Source organism: Caretta caretta, chromosome 3 (genome assembly GCF_965140235.1).
Source record: "Caretta caretta isolate rCarCar2 chromosome 3, rCarCar1.hap1, whole genome shotgun sequence".
NCBI classification, from domain to species: Eukaryota; Metazoa; Chordata; order Testudines; family Cheloniidae; genus Caretta; species Caretta caretta.
Window position 1 is genome coordinate 121,292,045 of NC_134208.1, and position 23,802 is coordinate 121,315,846.

The 23,802-nt window shown below is 42.2% G+C and overlaps 1 protein-coding gene across 3 annotated transcripts in view; it reads right to left on the minus strand.

The window, feature by feature from the left end:
• Positions 1-579: 579 nt before the first annotated feature.
• RSPH3 (radial spoke head 3) overlaps positions 580-23,802 on the minus strand; it is a 36,325-nt gene continuing 13,102 nt past the window's right edge. The window contains exons 7-9 of one of the 3 annotated variants that reach the window (XM_048844122.2): positions 22,822-22,908; positions 19,633-19,814; positions 580-2,074 (exon numbers count right to left, since the gene is read on the minus strand). In XM_048844122.2, the coding sequence (XP_048700079.2) occupies positions 19,660-19,814; positions 22,822-22,908 (242 nt within the window). In that variant the 3' untranslated portion in view covers positions 580-2,074; positions 19,633-19,659. Of the gene's footprint in view, positions 2,075-3,633; positions 15,075-19,632; positions 19,815-22,821; positions 22,909-23,802 lie in introns of those variants that run through there. The other 2 variants (XM_048844123.2, XR_012667703.1) reach the window with 2 other exon arrangements.

Genomic DNA, 23,802 nt, shown 5'->3' on the forward strand with positions numbered 1-23,802 from the left:
GAACAGTTCAAGTCTGGCAAAGATATAAGCAACTGAAAACAGGGTCTTAGCATGGGAAGTGTCAGACAACCTTAGTAATATGTGATGCTACCAGCCTAATCTACAGTATATTCATACACAAAATCTCTCTTGTGCATTAGTTAAGGTTGCCCCACATCTACTATGCCTGACACAAACCCAAGAAAATTACAAGTTAAGTCGCCTAACAGCATATATCTTCTTCTCCACCTATCACTACCACAACTATTGTACATCATATACTACAAGTAAACTAACTCTTTTCCCACCCAGGTATGCCAACCTTCCAGAATGGCCTTTACCAAACTACTCCACCCAAATACACCAGGCTACTTCTTAACTGTCCCCTTCTGCATATTTCCAAGATTATTGGTTATTTTATGTTTAGGGCAGAGGAAAGGAAATGTAGTACAATTTGTCTAATGCCTAATCAGTCAATTAAAGATGCATAATATAGATCATGAAGTCCAGAAAGTGTGTGGTCAGTCGATCTGGGGAAATAGTGTTAATCCTATTCATTTAAACGTTCAGATGAATTTATTTCAGTCATAATCATGCATCTGTTGTATTAAAGTTCAATGATATTTTATTGACACGTGTTTGTGGAAAGCAAGTTTTTACATAAATGTCAGTGTTCTTCCTAGAAAGTGTTAACTTAGAACATTTTCATTCAAACAGGGAAAGCTGGCTGGCTGGCTGGACAAATTATGTTCCTCTTCCACGCTACAGCCACTCAAAAGAAGAGAATCAGAAATGGATGCTATAAAATTTTTTTTTTTTTACTTTAAATATAGCATATACAGATACTGAGATTTTTTCATTATGTGAACTTTCATAGGATTCATTCTGTGGTTATCTTTAAACTAGTACTGCATTTAAATAGGATGGAATCTGGTTTATCTTAAACATTGGGCACTAACTGAACTATTAGCCGTTGATAACAGAACACTTATCACTCATACTTCAGGATCAAAGAGAATGGACACTCCTGTTATATTGCACTGTGGAAGTTTTATCGTGGGAGAATTTTTGCAACATATTATCATCATGACTTTTTTTTCACTAATACAATCTGAAAAGTATAAATATGATTACAAGCTTGCACTGTATTCACAAACACTAATTAAGCAGAAATGTCACTGTATCATATAACTGACCTTCTAGGAAAAATGGATAGATTGCAATTTTTTAGTAACTTTCCAAAATTATTTTCAACCCTCATTAAAGGGGAAAAAGCCAAGCGCAGTTGGGTAGAGAAACATCTGAGGCTAACTTTACCGATAATTTGTTAGTTTTGCAACACCATAAACAAGCACACTCAGTTACATTTCTTTTTTAAAAATGCCATTCATTTCAACGGAAGTTGGCAATACATCTTTTTAGAGTTGAGTGAACTTGCTTTATTTTCTTCATATGCATGTACACACTCCAGGATTTTATTAAGTAACAGAGCAAATGCAGAATGGACTTCAAGGATAAAATGTAATATATCTGCAATGGATACTTGATTTGGATTTCTTAACAAAAAGGGTACTATAGAACCTTCTTAAGCCAATATTCCTATATTACTGCAATGCATATAGTGAATTCATTAACTCTTTGTATATACAATGTATATTTTTTCATGGTCTGTGTGTGTATATATATATATATAATATCTCTTCACTGTACTTTCCACTTCCATGAAGTGAGCATCCGATGAAGTGAGCTGTAGTTCACAAAAGCTTATGCTCAGATAAATTGGTTAGTCTCTAAGGTGCCACAAGTACTCCTTTTCTTTTTGCAAATACAGACTAAAACGGCTGCTACTCTGAAACTCTTTGTATAGTAATCCAAGTGTGAAAAGGATTAATACTAAACACTATTTACACATATAATCATGCAGCCACTCTTTCTTTAAGTAAATTTGATATGAAATAAAGCATAAAGCCTGTTAAAAATTTGCAAAAATAAAAATCTTCAGTTTATTGCTCCCTTTTTGGGACGATTTCCTAAACAAATTGAATCTTCTTTTCACAAATGATCAAGAGCAATCTTCTTAGCTATAGTAAGCCCCCTGTAAAGACATAAAAATCACATTTAATAATAAATTATACTTTGCACTGACATATAATGTTCCACCAAAGGATCTAAAAATAATTTATACATTTTAATGAACCAAGCCTCAACAATCCCAAGAAGTTAGGAAATGACACCATTTTTTAAACATAGAGAAACACACAGAGAATGACTTATTCAGGGTCACTGAGGAAGGCAGTATCAAAACCAGTAATAGAAACCAGGGGAGAAATCCTTGCCACATTGAAGTCAGTGGCCTGTAGCGTTCAGGAATCACTTTGGGCCCAAAGGGCTTGAAAGAAATACTCAATTCACTGACCAGTTCCACTGCCTCTGCATAAAAGAACATGGCTTCTGCAGCCAGAACTTCCTGTCTGTGAAGCTATGCCACTAAAAGATACAGTCCTCAAATCACATCTTCCTTTCCCAGTCAAACTTAATTATAACAACACTTAATGTGATACAACACACAATTCCAAAATGTATAGCCCCCACCTGCTAACAAAACTTATTAACAATGTTCAATTAATCTCTGAGGTGCCTTGCACTGTTCCTTGGACTTGTGGAAATCTCCCTGGAAATATCAGTACTACTGTTGACAGGAGATGGTAATTTGTTCTGATAGTGTGATGTCCTAGGGTTTGGCTGTCTCAACCTGTTGTATTATTTCAACTCCCTGCTTCATATGTCCCTCCCTTCTGGAAATTGGAAAAGGTGTTGCCTACTCCTCAGCATGTGTCTGTCTCGTGTGACAAACATTAAGACTGTGGGGCAACCTCACGTGACACCACTGTCACTGATCTCCATCACAGATGAACACGACATCATTTTCAGGAAGTGGTGGCAGTTCCCAGACCCCCAAACCAGGTTGCGTTTTTATGTTTAGCGTTATCTGTCTCTTCATACTTCTGCAAGTCCCCACTTCCTCTGACATCAGCTTCTACCATTACAGGGAGTCAAGTTCTCAGTTTCTGATAAACAATATTTCTACAGCTAACAAACCATATTTTATTGCTGCCATCCTGCAACTTAACAGTGCTAAGTACCGATCAGAGTCTGACTCTGCAGCCTTTTTCAGTTGCTATTTATGATTTTAACACCACTTTCCACCAACCTGTTGGATTGGGGATAATGGGGACTACTGATTACATGTCTAACCCAAACTGTACTGTAAACTGCTTAAACCTATGCCCAGTAAGCTGTGGTCCACTGTCTGACATTATTATGTCAGAAATACTATGCCTAGCAAAAACAGATTTGACGTGTACAATCACCTGTTTAGCTGTAGTATCTTCTAGTACTAGGTGCTACAATAATACAGATAATAAATAATAATCATAATAGTAAAACAATCTCAATGAAATTAGAGTAAGTTTAAAACAAATAAATTATTTTTTCCAACCAACATAAACGTATATCTATGACTACTTTGCTCCCATGGGGCATTTTTTCCTATGCCATTTACATGGGGGTTCACTTGCTTGGTGTGGCCTGTATTTCTCGTATATGGAACAAGCCTTGACAGTTTCCTCAATGCTGCTGTTCATTTGAGGCTACTATAAAATGTCTCTAGGTCTTCTTAGATTTTTCAGTCCCTAAATGACCTTCATGTATCCTTTTAAAAATATTTTTTTTCTAACACCTTAGGAACCACCATCCTGGTATCTTTAAACAAAATCCCATCTAGGACTGAGTGCTCCCCCATGAATTGGTGACAGGGGCTGGGAACATGCTGTCCTGGCCACACGGTTGAGCTGTTGCTCTGGCAATCACAGTCCACATTTTGTCTGAGACTGAACAGTGTTTCTTGTTTCTTTTTTTCTTTCTTTTAAATCAAACTGAGATGAACAGTGTCTAGCTCTGGACTTTGCTCCACTGTATTTTTGTCAAATGCTCTAGAGGGTATGTCTGCAACCCCCAAATCTCTCCCAGGTTTCACAGAAATGTCGGGCTGAAAGGGAACTCAAGAGGCCTTCAAATCCAGCTCCTTGCACTGAGGCAGAACCAAGTAAACCTAGACTCTTTATAACAGCACTTAACATGCTGTTAGCATGCTGTCCCCCCCTCAGTCTTCTTTTCTCAAGACTAAAGATGCCAGGTTTTTTTTAACCTTTCTTCATAGGTCAGTTTTTCTAATAATTTTATAATTTTTGTTGCTCTCCTCTGGCCTCTCTCCAAGTTATCCATATATTTCCTAAAGTGTGACATCTAGAATTGGACACAGCACTCCAGCTGAGGCCTCACCAGTGCTGAGTAGAGCAGGACAGTTATCTCCCATGTCTTACATGTGACATTTCTGTTAATACACCCCAGAATAATATTAGCCTTTTTCCCAATTGCATCACATTGTTGGCTCATATTCAATTTATGATCCACTATCATCCCCAGATCCATGCTGGCTATTATTTATAAACCTATTATCCTTTCGGTGCTTACAAACTGATGGTTTAATCATTTATTCAGTAGCTTACTGTAACGATGCTGGTTCTGGCGGGACCCAACTGAGAGTGCCAATTCAGGACAAATTGCTTAGAGCAGGGCAGTTACAGCCCAAGGCTGGGGCTTCTATGCACACCAAGGCAAACCAAACCAGCCAAACAGAGAAGACTTTAGTTTTACCCCACTGGTTAACCATAAAAGTCACACAAGCAATTCCCTTAGACACTCCAGTTTCCCAGTATCACCACCAGTGCCACTGGTTATGGGAACAAATGGTTATGAAAACCAGTACCCCAGTAAAAGAAAAAATGTTCTCTCGATCCCAAAGGACCAAGCCCCAGACCCAGGTCAATAAACAAGTTAGATCTTACCTACAAATCACGCTGTTGCCAATCCTTTAGAATCTAAAATCTAAAGGTTTATTCATAAAAGGAAAAAGATGCAGATGAGAGCTAGAATTGGTTAAATGGAATCAATTACATACAGTAATGGCAAAGTTCTTGGATCAGGCTTGCAGCAGTGGTAGAATAAACTGCAGGTTCAAATCAAGTCTCTGGAGTATATCCGCAGCTGGGATGGGTCTTTCAGTCCTTGGTTCAAAGCTTCAGTGTAGCAAAGTCCCTCCAGAGGTATGAAGCAGGATTGAAGACAAGATGGAGGAGCTGCAGCAGCTTTTTATATTCTGTTGCCAGGTGGTCTTTCTTTGTTCCAAAGACAAGCTGTCCATCACATGGCATGGAAAAACCTCAGAGTTCTGTCCATAGGCATGTCCCTGCATGCCTTGTTGAGTCCCAAGGCACGTCTCCCTTCTCTCAATGGGTCAATTGTAGCTCACGAAAGCTTATGCTCAAATAAATTTGTTAGTCTCTAAGGTGCCACAAGTACTCCTTTTCTTTTTGCAGATACAGACTAACACGGCTGCTACTCTGAAATTGTATAGCTGATGGTCCTTAATGGGCCATCAAGCAGGCTAGGCAGAGCTGACACCAACTTGTCTGGGGTGTCACCCAGAAGCATAGCACAAGTTTGAACTACAGACAGTATAGAGCCAATATTCATAACTTTAACTACAAAAATGATACACATAGAATAATCATAACCAGCGAACCATAACCTTGTCTGAGACACCTTATTTGATCCCCTTTATACAAGATTGGTGCCACTACAGTACCTTTGTTGCAACAATGTTCTATATGGTCCCAGTTCAATTCAATAACATCACACTTTCCAAGTATCAAAGTTAGGCTGATAGGTCTATACTTCTCTGTGTCCTCTGTTTCTCTTTTTAAAAGATAGGAAATATGGACAAATTGTTAAGGACCTTTTTTTTTTTTTTTTTTTTTTTTTTTTTTTTTGAGGATTCCTTTTCATTTTTCAGGTCATTAAAAAGCTCCTGATGGAGCATATTGGCATCTTACTATTCTTCTGATCTTTCCTTCGCATTGGGATAGTTTACAGTTGTGCATGTAATATTGTCTCCTTGAGAAACTACCAGCTCTCCTGAACTCCTTTATTCCTTAGATTTTAATTCCCATGGGAGCTTACAGTCCAGTTCTCTAAGTTCATTAAAATCTGCTTTTCTGAAATCAGTTATCCTTATTCTGCTGCTCTCACTCCTTCCTGACCTTAGAATCATAACATCTATGATTTCATGGTCACTTTCATCCAAACTGCCTTACACCTTCAGATTCACAACCAATTCCTTCCTGTTGGTCACTCACGATCAAATCTAAAATGGCTGTCCTCCTTGTTATTCCTCCACTTTCTGAAACAAAAGTTGTCCTGAATTTCAAGGACTTACTGGAATTTTGTGCTTTACTGTATTACTTTTCCAACAGATGTCTGGGTATTTAAATTCCTGCATTACTACAAGATCTTGTGTTTTGGATATTTCTGTTGTTTGTTCTAAAAATGGCTCATCCACCTCTTCTTTCTGATTTGGTAGTCTATAGTAAACCCCTACAATGATGTCACCCCAGTGTTTCCCCCTTTTATCTTTACCCTTTCTAGTCAATTTGCAAATCATACATTTGTAATTGAAAATATAATCTCTGTATTCTTGGGGGTAGGAGAGGGTGTTTGCCAGCTCCATTTTGGCAATAGTAATAAATCATTTATGGTTAATTTCAACTAAAAATAAGGACCCGAAACTTTTTACAACAAAGTACTAAAGGCAAAGCCTCTTTCTTTATATGAGTATACTGACACTCCGTTTTTGTTAGCATGTATGATGCATAAGCCACTCATCTCCAGTTGACTACACTGTTATAAGAGGACTGTGCCACTACCCTTTCTGGAGGCACCGATGGACAACTTAGTCTTGTGCTTACTGTCATAATATCTCCTGACTGAGTCATCTTTAATTAACTCCTTCAGTTTCTCAAACTCACTATTAAAATTTCATTCCATGTCCATTGGACATCTTTGCACAGTAGCACTTCCAGGTTGCTGGTTTGAGTAGTTATATGAGGCAAAAATTTCCCTACATAGTACTCCATTCCAAGGAATCTTTGTACCCTTTCCTGTTCTGTTGGGACAGATGTGTTGGTAATGGCCTCACTCAACATTACTGTGATCTACCTATACATGTTGCTGTGTTAATGTATCTTTCAGGTATGCTATTTCCATAATATGGAGTTTACATTTTTGTTTGTTTTAGCATTAGCCCGGCAGCTCTGGCTCTTCCTAGAACTGCCTGGAGCCCTTTGGTCATACTCTTCTACTGTAAACATCTTGTATCTTCCATCTTGTATCTACCTTGCGTGCTGAACACAACCCAAATGGCAGTATGCGGAAATAGTGGCTCCCAGAGGAAGTGCTGAATGAGGACAAATGTGTACTCTGTTTTTCTAAGGGCACTGCCAAAACCCTGCTGACACATCAGCAGAGAAAAGTACTTGGTATCAGCCATCTGGTGCTTGCAAACTCTTGCAAAGTGCTGAAGCCAACTGCAATTCTTGCATCTTTTCCCATATGCTGAGCATTGTCCCGGCTTGTGCTGTTTGTTACAACATGTGTTGCTCCATGTGCTATTGTTTTTGCAGGATTCTGACTTTCAGCTCTATGTGACTTTTTGCCTCAGGTCTCTTTTTTTTGTGGTATTTTGGATTCTCTATCATGTCTACATTGTCAGAGCACTGTACATCCTCCATAAGGTTCATTCTGGACTGGGTGACTTATGTTGCTTGGCAAATTCTAATGGCCTTGTCAAGGGTTAATTCTGCTTCTCCCAGTAGTCTCTCTCTGAGATTTTTGTTCCAGATTCCAATCTCAATCTGGTCTCTTATTGGGGACAGAATTGCAATATTGGCTCTTCAGACTTAGGATATGTCTACACAGCAAAAGCTGTGCAAAGACTAGCCCACCCAAGATGGGCTGAATCTAGCTGCTGTGAATAACAGTAGCAATGAAGACAGTGCAGTGCAAGCTTCAGGGTAGAGAGCACAAGCCTGGCACAGAGCCTTAGTACATACTTGGCTTGTTGGCCTGCTCTGAAGCTCGCACTGGTCTGTTGTCACTGCTAATGCTACCTGTACTAGTTAGATTCAAGCTAGCTAGGATAGGCTTGCCTTTGCACATCTTGTGCTATGTAGATAAACTCTTAGAGCAGTGGTTTTAAAACTTTTTTTCTGGCGACCCAGTTGAAGAGAATTGTTGATGCCTGTGACCCAACGGAGTTGGGGATGAGGGGTTTGAGATGTAGGAGGGGCTCAGGGCTGGGGAAAAGGGTTTGGGGGTGAGAGCTGTGGGGTGGGGCCGGGGATGAGTGGTTTAGGGTGCAAGAGGGGGATCCAGGTTTGTGGGGCTCAGGACTGGGGCAGGGGGTTGGGGTGCAGGAGAGAGTCAGGGCTCTGGGTTGGTGGTGCAGGCTCTGGGGTAGGGTCAGGAATGAGGTGTTTGGGGTGCAGGAAGGGGCTCTGGGTTTGGCGGTGGCCTCAGGGCTGGGGCAGGGGATTGGGGCGTGGGCTTACCTTGGGTGGCTCCTGGTCAGTGGCGCAGCAGGAGTGCTAAGTCAGGCTTCCTGTCTGTCCTGGCACCGTGGACCGCATTGCGCCCTGGAAATGGCCAGCAGCAGGTCCGGCTCCTAGGCGGAGGACCGCAAGCAGCTCTGTGTGGCTCTCACCCGCAGGCACTGCCCCCCCCATAGCTCCCATTAGCCAGTTCCTGATCAATAGGAGCACGGAGCCAGTGCTTGGGGGGGGGGGGCAGTGCGCGGAGCCCTGTGGCACCCCCCCCACCCCCCCCAGGCTGGACCTGCTGCTGGCCGCTTCTGGGGTGCAGCGTGGTGTCAGAACAGGTAGGGGCTAGCCTGCCTTAGCCGGGCAGCACCAATGATGGGACTTAATGGCCCGGTAGTTGATGCTGACCAGAGCTGCCATGATCCAGTGCCAAGTCACAACCTGCAGTTTGAAAACTACTGCCTTAGAGCAGTCAAAAACTTTTTTTTAATAGTTTCACTTTCCTTTTGTATTCTCAGGTGAAAAATTTTCCTCATATGTTTCATTGTTATGTGGAGTGCAAAACAGCTCACATTTTTGTAATACAGTTTCATAGTAAGCTTTCTGTGCCTGAGTTAATTGAAAACTGTTGAACACATCAAGTGCATTGGAACCTGATATTGTCAGAAAAAAAAGACTACCTTCTGAATGTCTTCCTTATCAATTGCACCCATTGCTTGCAGATACAGAGTGAAGTGCTGTTTAAATTTCTTTCAATTATTTTCCACATTTCAGCAAATTTCATCTCTGATGGAGGTTTTAGATGCTCCATTAGAATAACAGAATCATAGAATATCAGGAAGGGACTTCAGTAGGTCATCTAGTCCAACCCCCTGCTCAAAGCAGGACCAATCTCCAACTAAATCATCCCAGCCAGGGCTTTGTCAAGCCTGACCTTAAAAACTCTGAGGACGGAGATTCCACCACCTTCCTAGGTAACGCATTCCAGTGCTTCACCACCCTCCTTGTGAAAAAGTTTTCCCTAATATCCAACCTAAACCTCCCCCACTGCAACTTGAGAACATTACTCCTTGTTCTGTCATCTGCTATCACTGAGAACAGGATAGATCCATCCTCTTTGGAACCCCCTTTCAGGTAGTTGACAGCAGCTATCAAATCCCCCCTTATTCTTCTCTTCTGCAGACTAAATAATCCCAGTTCATAGAATCATAGAATCATAGAATATAAGGGTTGGAAGGGACCCCAGAAGGTCATCTAGTCCAACCCCCTGCTCAAAGCAGGACCAATTCCCAGTTAAATCATCCCAGCCAGGGCTTTGTCAAGCCTGACCTTAAAAACCTCTAAGGAAGGAGATTCTACCACCTCCCTAGGTAACGCATTCCAGTGTTTCACTACCCTCTTAGTGAAAAAGTTTTTCCTAATATCCAATCTAAACCTCCCCCACTGTAACTTGAGACCATTACTCCTCGTTCTGTCATCTGATACCATTGAGAACAGTCTAGAGCCATCCTCTTTGGAACCCCCTTTCAGGTAGTTGAAAACAGCTATCAAATCCCCCCTCATTCTTCTCTTCTGCAGGCTAAACAATCCCAGCTCCCTCAGCCTCTCCTCATAACTCATATGTTCCAGACCCCTAATCATTTTTGTTGCCCTTCGCTGGACTCTCTCCAATTTATCCACATCCTTCTTGAAGTGTGGGGCCCAAAACTGGACACAGTACTCCAGATGAGGCCTCACCAATGTCGAATAGAGGGGAATGATCACGTCCCTCGATCTGCTCGCTATGCCCCTACTTATACATCCCAAAATGCCATTGGCCTTCTTGGCAACAAGGGCACACTGCTGACTCATATCCAGCTTCTCGTCCACTGTCACCCCTAGGTCCTTTTCCGCAGAACTGCTGCCTAGACATTCGGTCCCTAGTCTGTAGCTGTGCATTGGGTTCTTCCGTCCTAAGTGCAGGACCCTGCACTTATCCTTATTGAACCTCATCAGATTTCTTTTGGCCCAATCCTCCAATTTGTCTAGGTCCTTCTGTATCCTATCCCTCCCCTCCAGCGTATCTACCACTCCTCCCAGTTTAGTATCATCCGCAAATTTGCTGAGAGTGCAATCCACACCATCCTCCAGATCATTTATGAAGATATTGAACAAAACCGGCCCCAGGACCGACCCTTGGGGCACACCACTTGATACCGGCTGCCAACTAGACATGGAGCCATTGATCACTACCCGTTGAGCCCGACAATCTAGCCAGCTTTCTACCCACCTTGTAGTGCATTCATCCAGCCCATACTTCCTTAACTTGCTGACAAGAATACTGTGGGAGACCGTGTCAAAAGCTTTGCTAAAGTCAAGAAACAATACATCCACTGCTTTCCCTTCATCCACAGAACCAGTAATCTCATCATAGAAGGCGATTAGATTAGTCAGGCATGACCTTCCCTTGGTGAATCCATGCTGGCTGTTCCTGATCACTTTCCTCTCATGTAAGTGCTTCAGGATTGATTCTTTGAGGACCTGCTCCATGATTTTTCCAGGGACTGAAGTGAGGCTGACTGGCCTGTAGTTCCCAGGATCCTCCTTCTTCCCTTTTTTAAAGATTGGCACTACATTAGCCTTTTTCCAGTCATCCGGGACTTCCCCGGTTCGCCACGAGTTTTCAAAGGGCGAGTTTTCATTTCAGAGGGGAATGATCACGTCCCTCGATCTGCTGGCAATGCCCCTACTTATACAGCCCAAAATGCTGTTAGCCTTCTTGGTAACAAGGGCACACTGTTGACTCATATCCAGCTTCTCGTCCACTGTAACCTCTAGGTCCTATTCTGCAGAACTGCTGCCTAGCCATTCGGTCCCTAGTCTGTAGCAGTGCATGGGATTCTTCCGTTCTAAGTGCAGGACTCTGCACTTGTCCTTGTTGAACCACATCAGATTTCTTTTGGCCCAATCCTCTAATTTGTCTAGGTCCCTCTGTATCCTATCCCTACCCTCCAGCGTATCTACCACTCCTCCCAGTTTAGTGTCATCTGCAAACTTGCAGAGGGTGCAATCCACGCCATCCTCCAAATCATTAATGAAGATATTGAACAAAACCGGCCTCAGGACGGACCCTTAGGGCACTCCACTTGATACCGGCTGCCAACTAGACATGAAGCCATTGATCACCGCCTGTTGAGCCCGATGATCTAGCCAGTTTTCTATCCACTTTATAGTCCATTCATCCAGCCCATACTTCTTTAACTTGCTGGCAAGAATACTGTGGGAGATCGTAACAAAGCTTTACTAAAGTCAAGGAATAACACGTCCACTGCTTTCCCCTCATCCACAGTTATCTCATCATAGAAGGCAATTAGGTTAGTCAGGCATGACTTGCCCTTGGTGAATCCATGCTGACTGTTCCTGATCACTTTCCTCTCCATGAAGTGCTTCAAAATTGATTCCTTGAGGACCTGTTCCATGATTTTTCCAGGGACTGAGGTGAGGCTGACTGGTCTGTAGTTCCCAGAATCTTCCTTCTTCCTTTTTTTAAAGATGGGCACTACATTAGCCTTTTTTCAGTCATCTGGGACCTCCCCCAATCGCCATGAGTTTTCAAAGATAATGGCCAATGGCTCTGCAATCACATCCGCCAACTCCTTTAGCACCCTCGGATGCAGTGCTTCCGGCCCCATGGACTTGTGCTCATCCAGCTTTTCTAAATAGTCCTGAACCACTTATTTCTCCACAGAGGGCTGGTCACCTCCTTCACATAGTGTGCTGCCCAGTGCATTAGTCTGGGAGCTGACCTTGTTCGTGAAGACAGAGGCAAAAAAGCATTGAGCACATTAGCTTTTTCCACATCCTCTGTCACTAGATTGCCTCCCCCATTCAGTAAAGGGCCCACACTTTCCCTGACCTTCTTCTTGTTGCTAACATATCTGTAGAAACCCTTCTTGTTACTCTTAACATCCCTTGCCAGCTGCAACTCCAATTGTGATTTGGCCTTCCTGATTTCACTCCTGCATGCCTGAGCAATATTTTTAAACTCCTCCCCCTCATTTGTCCAATCTTCCACTTCTTGTAAGCTTCCTTTTTGTGTTTAAGATCAGCAAGGATTTCACTGTTAAGCCAAGCTGGTCACCTGCCATATTTACTATTCTTTCTACACATCCGGATGGTTTGTTCCTGCAACCTCAATAAGGATTCTTTAAAATACAGCCAGCTCTCCTGGACTCTTTTCCCCTTCATGTTATTCTCCCAGAGGATCCTGCCCATCAGTTCCTTGAGGGAGTCAAAGTCTGCTTTTCTGAAGTCCAGGGTCAGTATTCTGCTGCTCTCCTTTCTTCCTTTTGTCAGGATCTTGAACTCGACCAACTCATGGTCACTGCCTCCCAGGTTCCCATCCACTTTTGCTTCCCCTACTAATTCTTCCCTGTTTGTGAGCAGCAAGTCAAAAAGAGCTTTTCCCCAGTTGATTCCTCCAGCATTTGCACCAGGAAATTGTCCCCTACACTTTCCAAAAACTTTCTGGATTGTCTGTGCACTGCTGTATTGCTCTCCCAGCAGATATCAGGTTATTTTCTTTAATTTCTATTGACTCATGGTGTCCAGGAATCACTCTTGGCCCAACATACTTGAAAGAGATACAGTTGGAACTTGTCCTTGAATAAAGAGTATCTGCATAACCGAACATGGGGGAATTCTGCAGGGAAGGGGAATTCTGCAGACCCCTTCCTATGTCTTCCTATCTCTGAAGCTAAACCACTTAAAGGTACAGTTCCCAATCCCTAGGTGATAAAACGATGGTAATCTATCAAAAGACTAAAATGGAATACTGTCTGTTGATTGTTAAAGCTTAACAAACAAAGGGGTTTTTACAGCATAGACAATCTTTAAAAAACTACTCAAGATTCTGCTGTCCTGGTTTTGAACTCAAATATCCAATACTGTACATACATCAGTGTTTTTCTCAACTATTGAGCAGTCAGTTAAGCAGCATGCATTCAAACATGCAGTAGCTCAAACTGTGGTTGGTGGGTCCTGGAGAATTGGCTGGTTGGCTCCTCATTTTCCAACTTCTAAATTTAATTAAAAGACAGCTAAACTACAATAAACACTTTCCAGTATGTCTTTTCCATGTTAAGCAATTATCTAGTTGCCATAAGAATATTATGTTTCCAAATGGGAGGGAAGGTAGCCTGTGCCATTGATGGTAGAAGAGCAAGTGGTCCATGAGGCAATATTTGCATGAAATGGTACTTCACACTATGAAACACTTTGGGAAGCCCTCATTTAGAATATATAATATGCAATACCGATTTTTCCATTAGTGTTGAATTTTTAAGATCCCACTTTAAGATCTGGGCCTAACATGCCGACTACTGCACACAGTACCACAGAAAGGAGGAACAAGAGGAGAGAGTTTTGACAAGGTGGGGCTATCTTCATCAGCATAGTTAATTATTAAACTGCTTTGATGCAGTGGAATGTAGAGGTGTTTTTTTAAGAGGCAATGTTCTACTTGGAATGTCAATATGTACCAGGTATGTGGGGCAGCAGTTGCAGGTGCTTTTTGCCATCAGTGCCTGGTACGTTTAACACTGAATGAATCAACAGGAAAGTACAGAATCACAGAACTGTAGGACTGGAAGGGACCTTGAGGGGTCTTCTAGTCCAATCACCTGCATAACTAAAAAGAAAACCCAAGACAAGACTGTGGCTTTAAGTCTCTGACAGTACTGTGTGGGTGAGGAGAATGAAGCAAGGTTTTTCATTGGCAGACGCTCTCAAAAAGAGACAAAGACTCTCTGAGAACTCAGGAAATGTACCCAAAAATAGTCACTACTGCATCCTTTTCCAAGGTGCAGCACGCTCTCTCTCCCAGAATTCTGCCCACCAAATCTGCGCTGCTCATGTGGCGTCTAATACTGTTTTTCATGCTAGACTGCCATGGTCCTTATGCAGCAGGAATGTAAGGGCCAGAATTGTACTTAGGGTGCCAGATGCACCCTGTAATAGGCTTAAGTCTCCCACAGTCCCTCTGCAGGTCATATTTGATTGGTCAGGTTTGGAATGCAGCAATTTTGATTGAGATTTCAATGTTAGGATTTTGTATTAGAAAAGGTACTCAGAAGATACTACCTCATACCTAAGGGGAACACTAATAAATCTGACAATGGTTCTTTAAGTAATCGCTTACCTATTTAGTTCTAGTTTATAAACCAATGTTAGCTAAGTCTGGGGAGATTCTAGCAAAACTGTCACGCAACTCAAAATATATGACAATCAGGAACAATGCTGTGAAGGATTTTATCCTGAAATAGGCTGCAAATTACAATTGCTAAATTATTTGCCTTCTATGACTACGTGACTGGCTCTGTGAATGAGGGGAAAGCAGTGGACGTGTTATTCCTTGACTTTAGCAAAGCTTTTGACAGGGTCTCCCACAGTATTCTTGCCAGAAAGTTAAAGTAGTATGGGCTGGATGAATGGACTATAAGGTGGATAGAAAGCTGGCTAGATCGTCGGGCTCGATCGGTAGTGATCAATGGCTCCATGTCTAGTTGGCAGCCGGTATCAAGCAGAGTGCTCCAAGGGTTGGTCCTGGGGCCGGTTTTGTTCAGTATCTTCATTAATGATCTGGAGGATTGCACCCTCAGCAAGTTTGCAGATGACACTAAACTGGGAGGAGCATTAGATGTGATGGAGGGTAGGGAGAGGATACAGAGGGACCTAGACAAATTAGAGGATTGGGTCAAAAGAAATCTGATGAGGTTCAACAAGGACAAGTGCAGAGTCCTGCACTTAGAACGGAAGAATCCCATGCACTGCTACAGACTAGGGACTGAATGGCTAGGCAGTAGATTCCAAAGAGGATGGATGCAGACTGTTCTCAGTGGTAGCAGAAGACAGAACGAGGAGTAATGGTCTCAAGTTGCAGTGGGAGAGGTTTAGGTTGGATGTTAGGAAAAACTTTTTCACAAAGATGGTGGTGAAGCACTGGAATGCGTTACCTAGGGAGGTGGTGGAATAGTCTTCCTCAGAGGTTTTTAAGGTCAGGCTTGACAAAGCCCTGGCTGGGATGATTTAGTTGGGGATTGGTCCTGCTTTAAGCAGGGATGTTGGACTAGATGACCTCCTGAGGTCCCTTCCAACCCTGATATTCTAGGATTCTACGATAAAGTGCATGCAGCCTCAGCCACTCATGGAAAACAGAATTGATGGGAGTGTGTGTATAAGAGAATAATTTTTAACAAGAGGTAAAATTTATTTTACTTTCAATGGTACTACTGACATCTAATGGTAAAACATAGTAACTTTCAGCAAAGATGTTTAAGCTTTTTAAAAGGTATGACAGCATTTACAGTTTCATAACCTTTGTTTGTGACAAACATTACTCTTCCTTATTATTTTAACACTAGCTGAAAAATACTTTTGTTTTCTACCTGTCTTGAAGAATCACCAATTAAATTAGGTTTCAGAGTAGCAGCCGTGTTAGTCTGTATCTGCAAAAAGAAAAGGAGTACTTGTGGCACCTTAGAGACTAACAAGTTTATTAGAGCGTAAGCTTCTGTGAATAACAGCTCACTTCATCGGATGCATGCAGTGGAAAATACAGTGGGGAGATTTATATACACACAGAGAACATGAAACAGTGGGTCTTACCATACACACTGTAACAAGACTGATCAGGTAAGGTGAGCTATTACCAGCAGGAAAGCAGGGGGGAAAAAACCTTTTGTAGTGACAATCAAGGTGGGCCATTTCCAGCAGTTGACAAGAACGTCTGCGGAACGGTGGGTGGGGGAATAAACATGGGGAAATAGTTTGACTTTGGGTAATGACACATCCTCTCCCAGTCTTTATTCAAGCCTAAATTAATTGTATCCAGTTTGCAAATTCATTCCAATTCAGCAGTCTCTTGTTGGAGTCTGTTTTTGAAGTTTCTTTGTTGAAGAATTGCCACTTTTAGGTCTGTAATCGAGTGACCAAAGAGATTGAAGTGTTCTTCGACTGGTTTTTGAATGTTATAATTCTTGACGTCTGATTTGTGTCCATTGATGCTTTTACGTAGAGACTGTTCAGTTTGGCCAATGTACATGGCAGAGGGGTATTGCTGGCACATGATAGCATATATCACATTGGTAGATGTGCAGGTGAACGAGCCTCTGACAGTGTGTCTGATGTGATTAGGCCCTATGATGATGTCCTTTGAATAGATAGGTGGACACAGTTGGCAACGAGCTTTGTTGCAAGGATAGGTTCCTGGGTTAGTGTTTTTGTTGTGTGGTTGCTGGTGAGTATTTGCTTCAGGTTGGGGGGCTGTCTGTAAGCAAGGACTGGCCTGTCTCCCAAGATCTGTGAGAGTGATGGGTCATCCTTCAGGATAGGTTGTAGATCCTTGATGATGCGCTGGAGAGGTTTTAGTTGGGGGCTAAAGGTGACGGCTAGTGGCGTTCTGTTATTTTCTTTGTTGGGCCTGTCCTGTAGTAGGTAACTTCTGGGTACTCTTCTGGCTCTGTTAATCTATTTCTTCACTTCAGCAGGTGGGTATTGTAGTTGTAAGAATGCTTGATAGAGATCTTGTCAGTGTTTGTCTCTGTCTGAGGGGTTGGAGCAAATGTGGTTGTATCGTAGAGCTTGGCTATAGACAATGGATCGTGTGGTGTGGTCTGGATGAAAGCTGGAGGCATGTAGGTAAGTACAGAGGTCAGTAGGTTTCCAGAATAGGGTGCTGTTTATGTGACCATCGCTTATTAGCACTGTAATATCCAGGAAGTGGATCTCTTGTGTGGACTGGTCCAGGCTGAGGTTGATGGTGGGATGGAAATTGTTGAAATCATGGTGGAATTCCTCAAGGCCTTCTTTTCCATGGGTCCAGATGATGAAGATGTCATCAATGTAGCGCAAGCAGAGTAGGGGCATTAGGGGACGAGAGCTGAGGAAGCGTTGTTCCAAGTCAGCCATAAAAAAGTTGGCATACTGTGGGGTCATGTGGGTATCCATAATAGTGCCGCCGATTTGAAGGTATACATTGTCCCCAGATGTGAAATCGTTATGGGTGAGGACAAAGTCAAAGTTCAGCCACCAGGTTAGCCGTGACATTACCGGGGATACTGTTCTTGACGGCTTGTAGTGCATCTTTGTGTGGAATGTTGGTGTAGAAGGCTTCTCCATCCATAGTGGCTATTCAGGGGACACCATCATAGGACCTAATCACATCAGCCACAATGTCAGAGGCTCGTTCACCTGCACATCTACCAATGTGATATATGCCATCATGTGCCAGCAATACCTCTCTGCCATGTACATTGGCCAAACTGGGCAGTCTCTACGTAAAAGCATCAATGGACACAAATCAGACGTCAAGAATTATAACATTCAAAAACCAGTCGGAGAACACTTCCATGTCTTTGGTCTCTCGATTACAGACCTAAAAGTGGTAATTCTTCAACAAAGAAATTTCAAAAACAGACTCCAACGAGAGACTGCTGAATTGGAATGAATTTGCAAACTGGATACAATTAATTTAGGCTTGAATAAAGACTGCGAGAGGATGTGTCATTACCCAAAGTAAAACTATTTCCTCATGTTTATTCCCCCCCCACCCCCCGTCCACCCACCCACTGTTCCTCAGATGTTCTTGTCAACTGCTGGAAATGGCCCACCTTGATTATCACTACAAAAGGCTTTTCCCCCCCTGCTTTCCTGCTGGTAATAGCTCACCTTACCTGATCACTCTTGTTACAGTGTGTATGGTAACACCCATTGTTTCATGTTCTCTGTGTATATAAATCTCCCCACTGTATTTTCCACTGCATGCATCCAATGAAGTGAGCTGTAACTCACGAAAGCTTATGCTCAAATAAATTTGTTAGTCTCTAAGATGCCACAAGTATTCCTTTTCTTTTTAATGAAATTAGATTGCTCTCTACATAAATTATTAATTCCTATAATTTTAGCACTGTGCATCTATCAAAACCAAATGAAAATTAATATTTTGCAAGTTAGCATTTTAAAATTTGATCTTCATTTCCCTAGAGGATACTCTTAAGATGTTCTGACATATTATCCTTCAAAACAAACAGAATTAGATAGTGACATCACACCAAGGCACCGGTGTTGGGAGGGCTGGGGGTAAATCAGTCGTACTCTGGAGATATAGTTCTTCATGTTGGTTTATTTACAATATTTACAGAGTAGACCCTGGGAATTTTTTTAAATGAAAAAACAAAAACAAATCCCCCCCCCCAACTTCCACTGGGATACTGCCTCGTCTTATGCTGGCCCCTCCCCAAACAGAAATACACACAAGATTTCCCTTATAGAGACAAACAGCTCTTTACCTAGAAGCCTTTTCCCCATGCTCTGCACAACCTTCCTACAACTTGATTCCTTTTCCTTCCCTCCTATCCTCTCTCACTCACTGGAAGAGGTTTTGAAAGGTCACAGGCTGCCCTTAATTAGCCTCAGATGTCCATAATTAACCTGAGATAACCTCTTTCAGTTCACAGAAAACAGGGCTTTAGCTATTCTAAGACCGATATACATGCCCCGTTCCAGACCATCAGGTCTGACTTAGAAAGACAAGGTGGGTGAGGTAATATCTTTTATTGAACCAACTTCTGTTGGTGAGAGAGACAAGACACAGGTCTGACTTTGTCTTGATAGCCATGCTGAGTCTTAAAGTGAAATAAATGTGGAGGATTAAGATGTGAGGAATTTACATTCCTGTTCTGAGATTAAAAATATTAGGATAATAGTATACTGTATTGCGGAATGAAAACATGCAAGTTAGTTTTAGCAAATGTTTCTGTCTATTAGTGTGAAGTTAATATAGTCCTGTCCCTCCTCCCCCAATCACAGCCCCTTGTACGAGGTGTCAGGCAGCAGTACTTTTTCAATTTAAAAGACCTGCACTTGGGCTGATTATATAGAAATGCAACCCCAATGCTGAACTGAACACTGTACAGAATTTCACTCACACCCTTCTGTAGTTTGTTAGTAGTAACCTCTCTGCATTTTTCTTTAGTCAAGTAAGCTATGTCAATACTTTAAAAAATTATTTTAGGCTTTGCTAATCTTATTGTTTGGTATCCTTCACCAAGGCTAGTGTATGAGATTTGTAAATAGCTATGAACACATCTTTTGACTAGGCCAACTGTTTATCGGCCATTACCTGATTACTAGATGTTTGGTTTAGTCTTCACTTAGCTTCACGCTCTTGAGTTTCTGTTTGATGTAATGCTTCTGTCTGAACAGAGCCTCGATGAGATGTTTCTGTTTGTCCAGCAGGCTGGCCAGATGCTTCTGGCTGATCAAATGCATCTAACCTCTTGTTAACCACCTCACGAATCAGTGCTGAAATGACAAATGTAGTTACTATAGGGCAGAACAGAAATTTTTATGGATTAAAAAAATGCAATATTTAGAGATGATTTTATACATTATTATATTATTGATTGACTCACAGGGCAACAGTGAAATGTAATAGTAAATGCAGAAAATTTTACCTGAGATTGTGATATATGCTTAGCCAAATTAGTTCTAGTTACCTCAAGGTAATTATTTTAAAAGGTTCTGTTCAACTGTTTCATTATCCCCCTTCTCTTATCTCTGTTCCTTCATGACTGCTGGAGCAGGTCACAATGCCAGGAACCAGTGCTAGTGAGGGGACAGTAAATATTGAAGGCAAGGGATCCCTCCAAAGCAAGAAGAATCTAACATATATGTCTGGAGAGCAGTGCAGTTGAAGATCACTTTCACTGAAACAAAAGCAGCAGCAAAATAATACTGTTTATTCCCTTAAAGATCAATAAATATCACAAACTGTGGGATCCCACTTTAAAAAAAATTGAATAATAAATGTAACAAATGAAAATAACCCAAAAATTAACCATAAAAGGTTTTTATTTTTAAAATAATACATAAAATGGAACAATATAGAGGTGCCAATAACAGCTCCATAGTTATGACTGAGTTGAGTGTTGCACTTAAAGAAGATTCACCCTCTCTGTTATGTATCCTCCCCAAAACTGTAGCACTTACTCTGTGAGTACAGAATAAATTCTTTGAATTTAGAAGTAAATCCATTAATTAATTTCCAACTTAAAATTAATTTAAAAAATGAATCCCATGAGAAATGAAGCACTCTATTTGATCTTTTATTTTTGTCCCAAATGGTCTCAGCTCATGCATTATCTATCCGCACAAAAACCGGGAGACAGATGATTTTTAGTAGATCTGATGCAATGGGTAATTTTTGAAAACAACAGACCTTCTAAACACTGAAGGCAGGTGGAGAAAAAACTAGGGTGGTGCAACGGAATGTAGAGGGCAGGAGGGCAAAGTAACTGTTAACCGGTCAGCATGCTCCAGCTACTTTGCACTGCTGTAAGGTGGTGCAAAGCAGCTAGAACACATTTCGGGCCAGATCCACCAAATTTAAAAGCAAATTTAAAAAAAAAAATTAAGATGGATACTACATATCTTCCAGTCATTAGTATATCACATGGCAACATTCTCTTTGGGGTGCTTGTTGAGTGTTCATGGATGAACTTTTTAATAATAAAAAAAATTCCCCATTCAAAATTTCATTAGTAAAGGGATAAGTTTGAGAAATACATATCAGTAATTTAGGGTAAAATACATAAGAGGAAAGTTGTAACTATCAAAGAAATAAGGTCTATATCATAGACCAAAGAAACTCAGAATTCAACTAAATTTTAAAGAATCCAAAGTCAAGGTATAGAAATGCACAGTTAGGGTACTCAAACAACCTTCTTAAGTCTGACTTGCAGTGACACCATAAGGATGAAACATATGCAAAAAAGGATGAATGTGTGTTTAAAAATAATTTTAATCTAATCTGGGACCACACACTGAGATGCATTAATTATAACTGTATGATTATTGCCTGGTTTAAGATTGGTGCTTTAACTGCAACCTGTAAAGGTAGACATTTTAAAAAATACTGTTAAGCTCTGATGAGCCAATCAAGAATCAGAGACTGGTTCATTTATCTGATTAATTACTGTTTTAGTTCAGGGGAAAGTCCAGTATTATTGATTGCTAAGATGCCAAGCAGATGTCTCCATGAAAAATCTGATTGATTTACACTGTTCCAGACTGCCATATTGTTTATGTCTAAAATTAATAGTGGAAAGTTACTAGCCACATGACTTTTCAACCAATCATGACCAAGAATTTTTCTTCTGTTCTTATTCTTTCATTTAGAATGACCACATTGCTACATGGTTGGGATAACTTATACATGTGAGGCCACCAGGCCTTGTGTTATGTACAGGAGGCCTTAAACAATGTATATGCTTTTCAATTTGAGGAACAAAAGAGCCTTCAGTTTGTTCAATGGAAAACTAAATACAATAAAAGCTTTGGTATCCAGCATGTTGGGAAAATGGGAGGTGCCAGTAAGTCAAAAATTTTGGTTAACTAAGAGGGAGGGAGTTTGGCTGCAGGAGTGGGCTCAGGGCTGGGGGTTGGGGTGTGGGAGAGGGTGCAGGGCATGGGCTCTGGGAGGGAGTTTGGGTGTGCAAGGGAGCTCGGGGTGGGGGTTGGGGCACAGGAGGGGTTTCAGGGTGCTGGATCTGTCGGCGCTCACCTTGGGCAGCTCTCCACAAGCGGCGACATGTCCCTCCTGCTCCTAGGCAGAGGGGCGGCCAGGTGGCTCCGCACGCTGCCTCCACCTGTAGGTTCCACCCCTGCAGCTGGTTCCTGGCCAATGGGAGATGTGGAGCCAGTGCTTGGGGCAGTGCACGGAGCCTCTGTGGCCATTCATCCACCTAAGAGCAGCAGGGACATGTAGCTACTTCTGGGGAGCCACACAGAGACAGGTAGGGAGCCTGCCAGCCCCACGCCAACTGGACATTTCTGATATCCATTAAAAGCCAGTTTCGAGAGCTTTCCAGTTGGTAACACAGCTTCTACTGTACAAGAACATAGTTTCATTGTCTGTGAAATAAATGAGGAATATAAACTATGTAAATGAAAAAAGAAAACAATTAATATTCATTAACCACTCCACTTCTCCTGAACATAACAGGAACCTCTCTGTCAGAGACATTCCACATATGTTTTGTACTACCAGTAGAGATGTGCTGCTGAAACACGCCTGGTATTTCTATTTTTTTCACTTGACCAATAATTACAAAACAACAATATAAAATGGGTCTGGGAATTGTCCAACAGTCAGGTGATTAAAAAAAAGAAAATGGTAAAATACATCCCCATTTGGACAATTGCAAATGCTGTTAAAATATCCTCTGCTTCTTTATTTCACGATAATCCTGCAGTTTTGACTGAAAAAAGTTAAGCAGGGTATATTACATTCCATGACTTTGTAACTTACTGTCAAGCATTGTCCTTCCCAGAATCTTCTTCTCCAATGTCTGATCTACTTCTGCCATCACCCATGGAAGAAATTCTTTCTCAACATCTGTAAGATTTGTGGAGAGAAAGCAAGACAAAGTATTTTTATTAATGATGTGTTATAACAGGAGTGGGCAAACTACGGCCTGGGGGCCACATCCAGCCCTTCAGACGTTTTAATCCGGCCCTCGAGCTCCAGCCAGGGTCCGGGGCTTGTCCTGCTCCATGTGTGCCATGGCTCCGCACAGCTCCCAGAAGCAGCAGCATGTCCCCACTCCGGCTCCTATGTGTAGGCAGTGGTGAGCTGGAGCCAGTTAGCAGTGGTGAGCTGGAACCAGCTGTTACATTTAGAAGCCCTTTTAGAACCTCAGGGTTTAGCTGATCGCCATATTTGGGGTCGGGAAGGAATTTTCCTCCAGGGCAGATTGGAAGAGGCCCTGGCGGTTTTTCGCCTTCCTCTGTAGCATGGGGCACGGGTCACTTGCTGGAGGATTCTCTGCTCCTTGAAGTCTTTAAACTAAGATTTGAGGACTTCAATAGCACAGATATAGGTGTGAGGTTTTCTGCAGGAGTGGTGGGTGAAATTCTGTGGCCTGCGTTGTGCAGGAGGTCAGACTAGATGATCATAATGGTCCCTTCTGACCTAAATATCTATGAAAAAAAAAAACCAGTTGTCCCACAGGACAACCGGTTCTAAAAGGGCTTCGAAATTTAACAACCAGCCAAAAGTGGTGCCAGGGCTGGAGCACCCACGGGAAAAATCTGGTGGGTGCAGAGCACCCACCGGCAGCTCCTCACTCCATGCCCGGCCCCAGCGCACTTCCGCTCCGCCTCCTCCCCTGAATGCGCCGCCCCGCTCTGCTTCTCCATCCCCCACTCCAGTTTCCCGCGAATCAGCTGTTTTGCGCGGGAAGCCGGGGTGGGGCTGAGAAGCAAGCGGCAGCTTCGCGCTCAGGCCCAA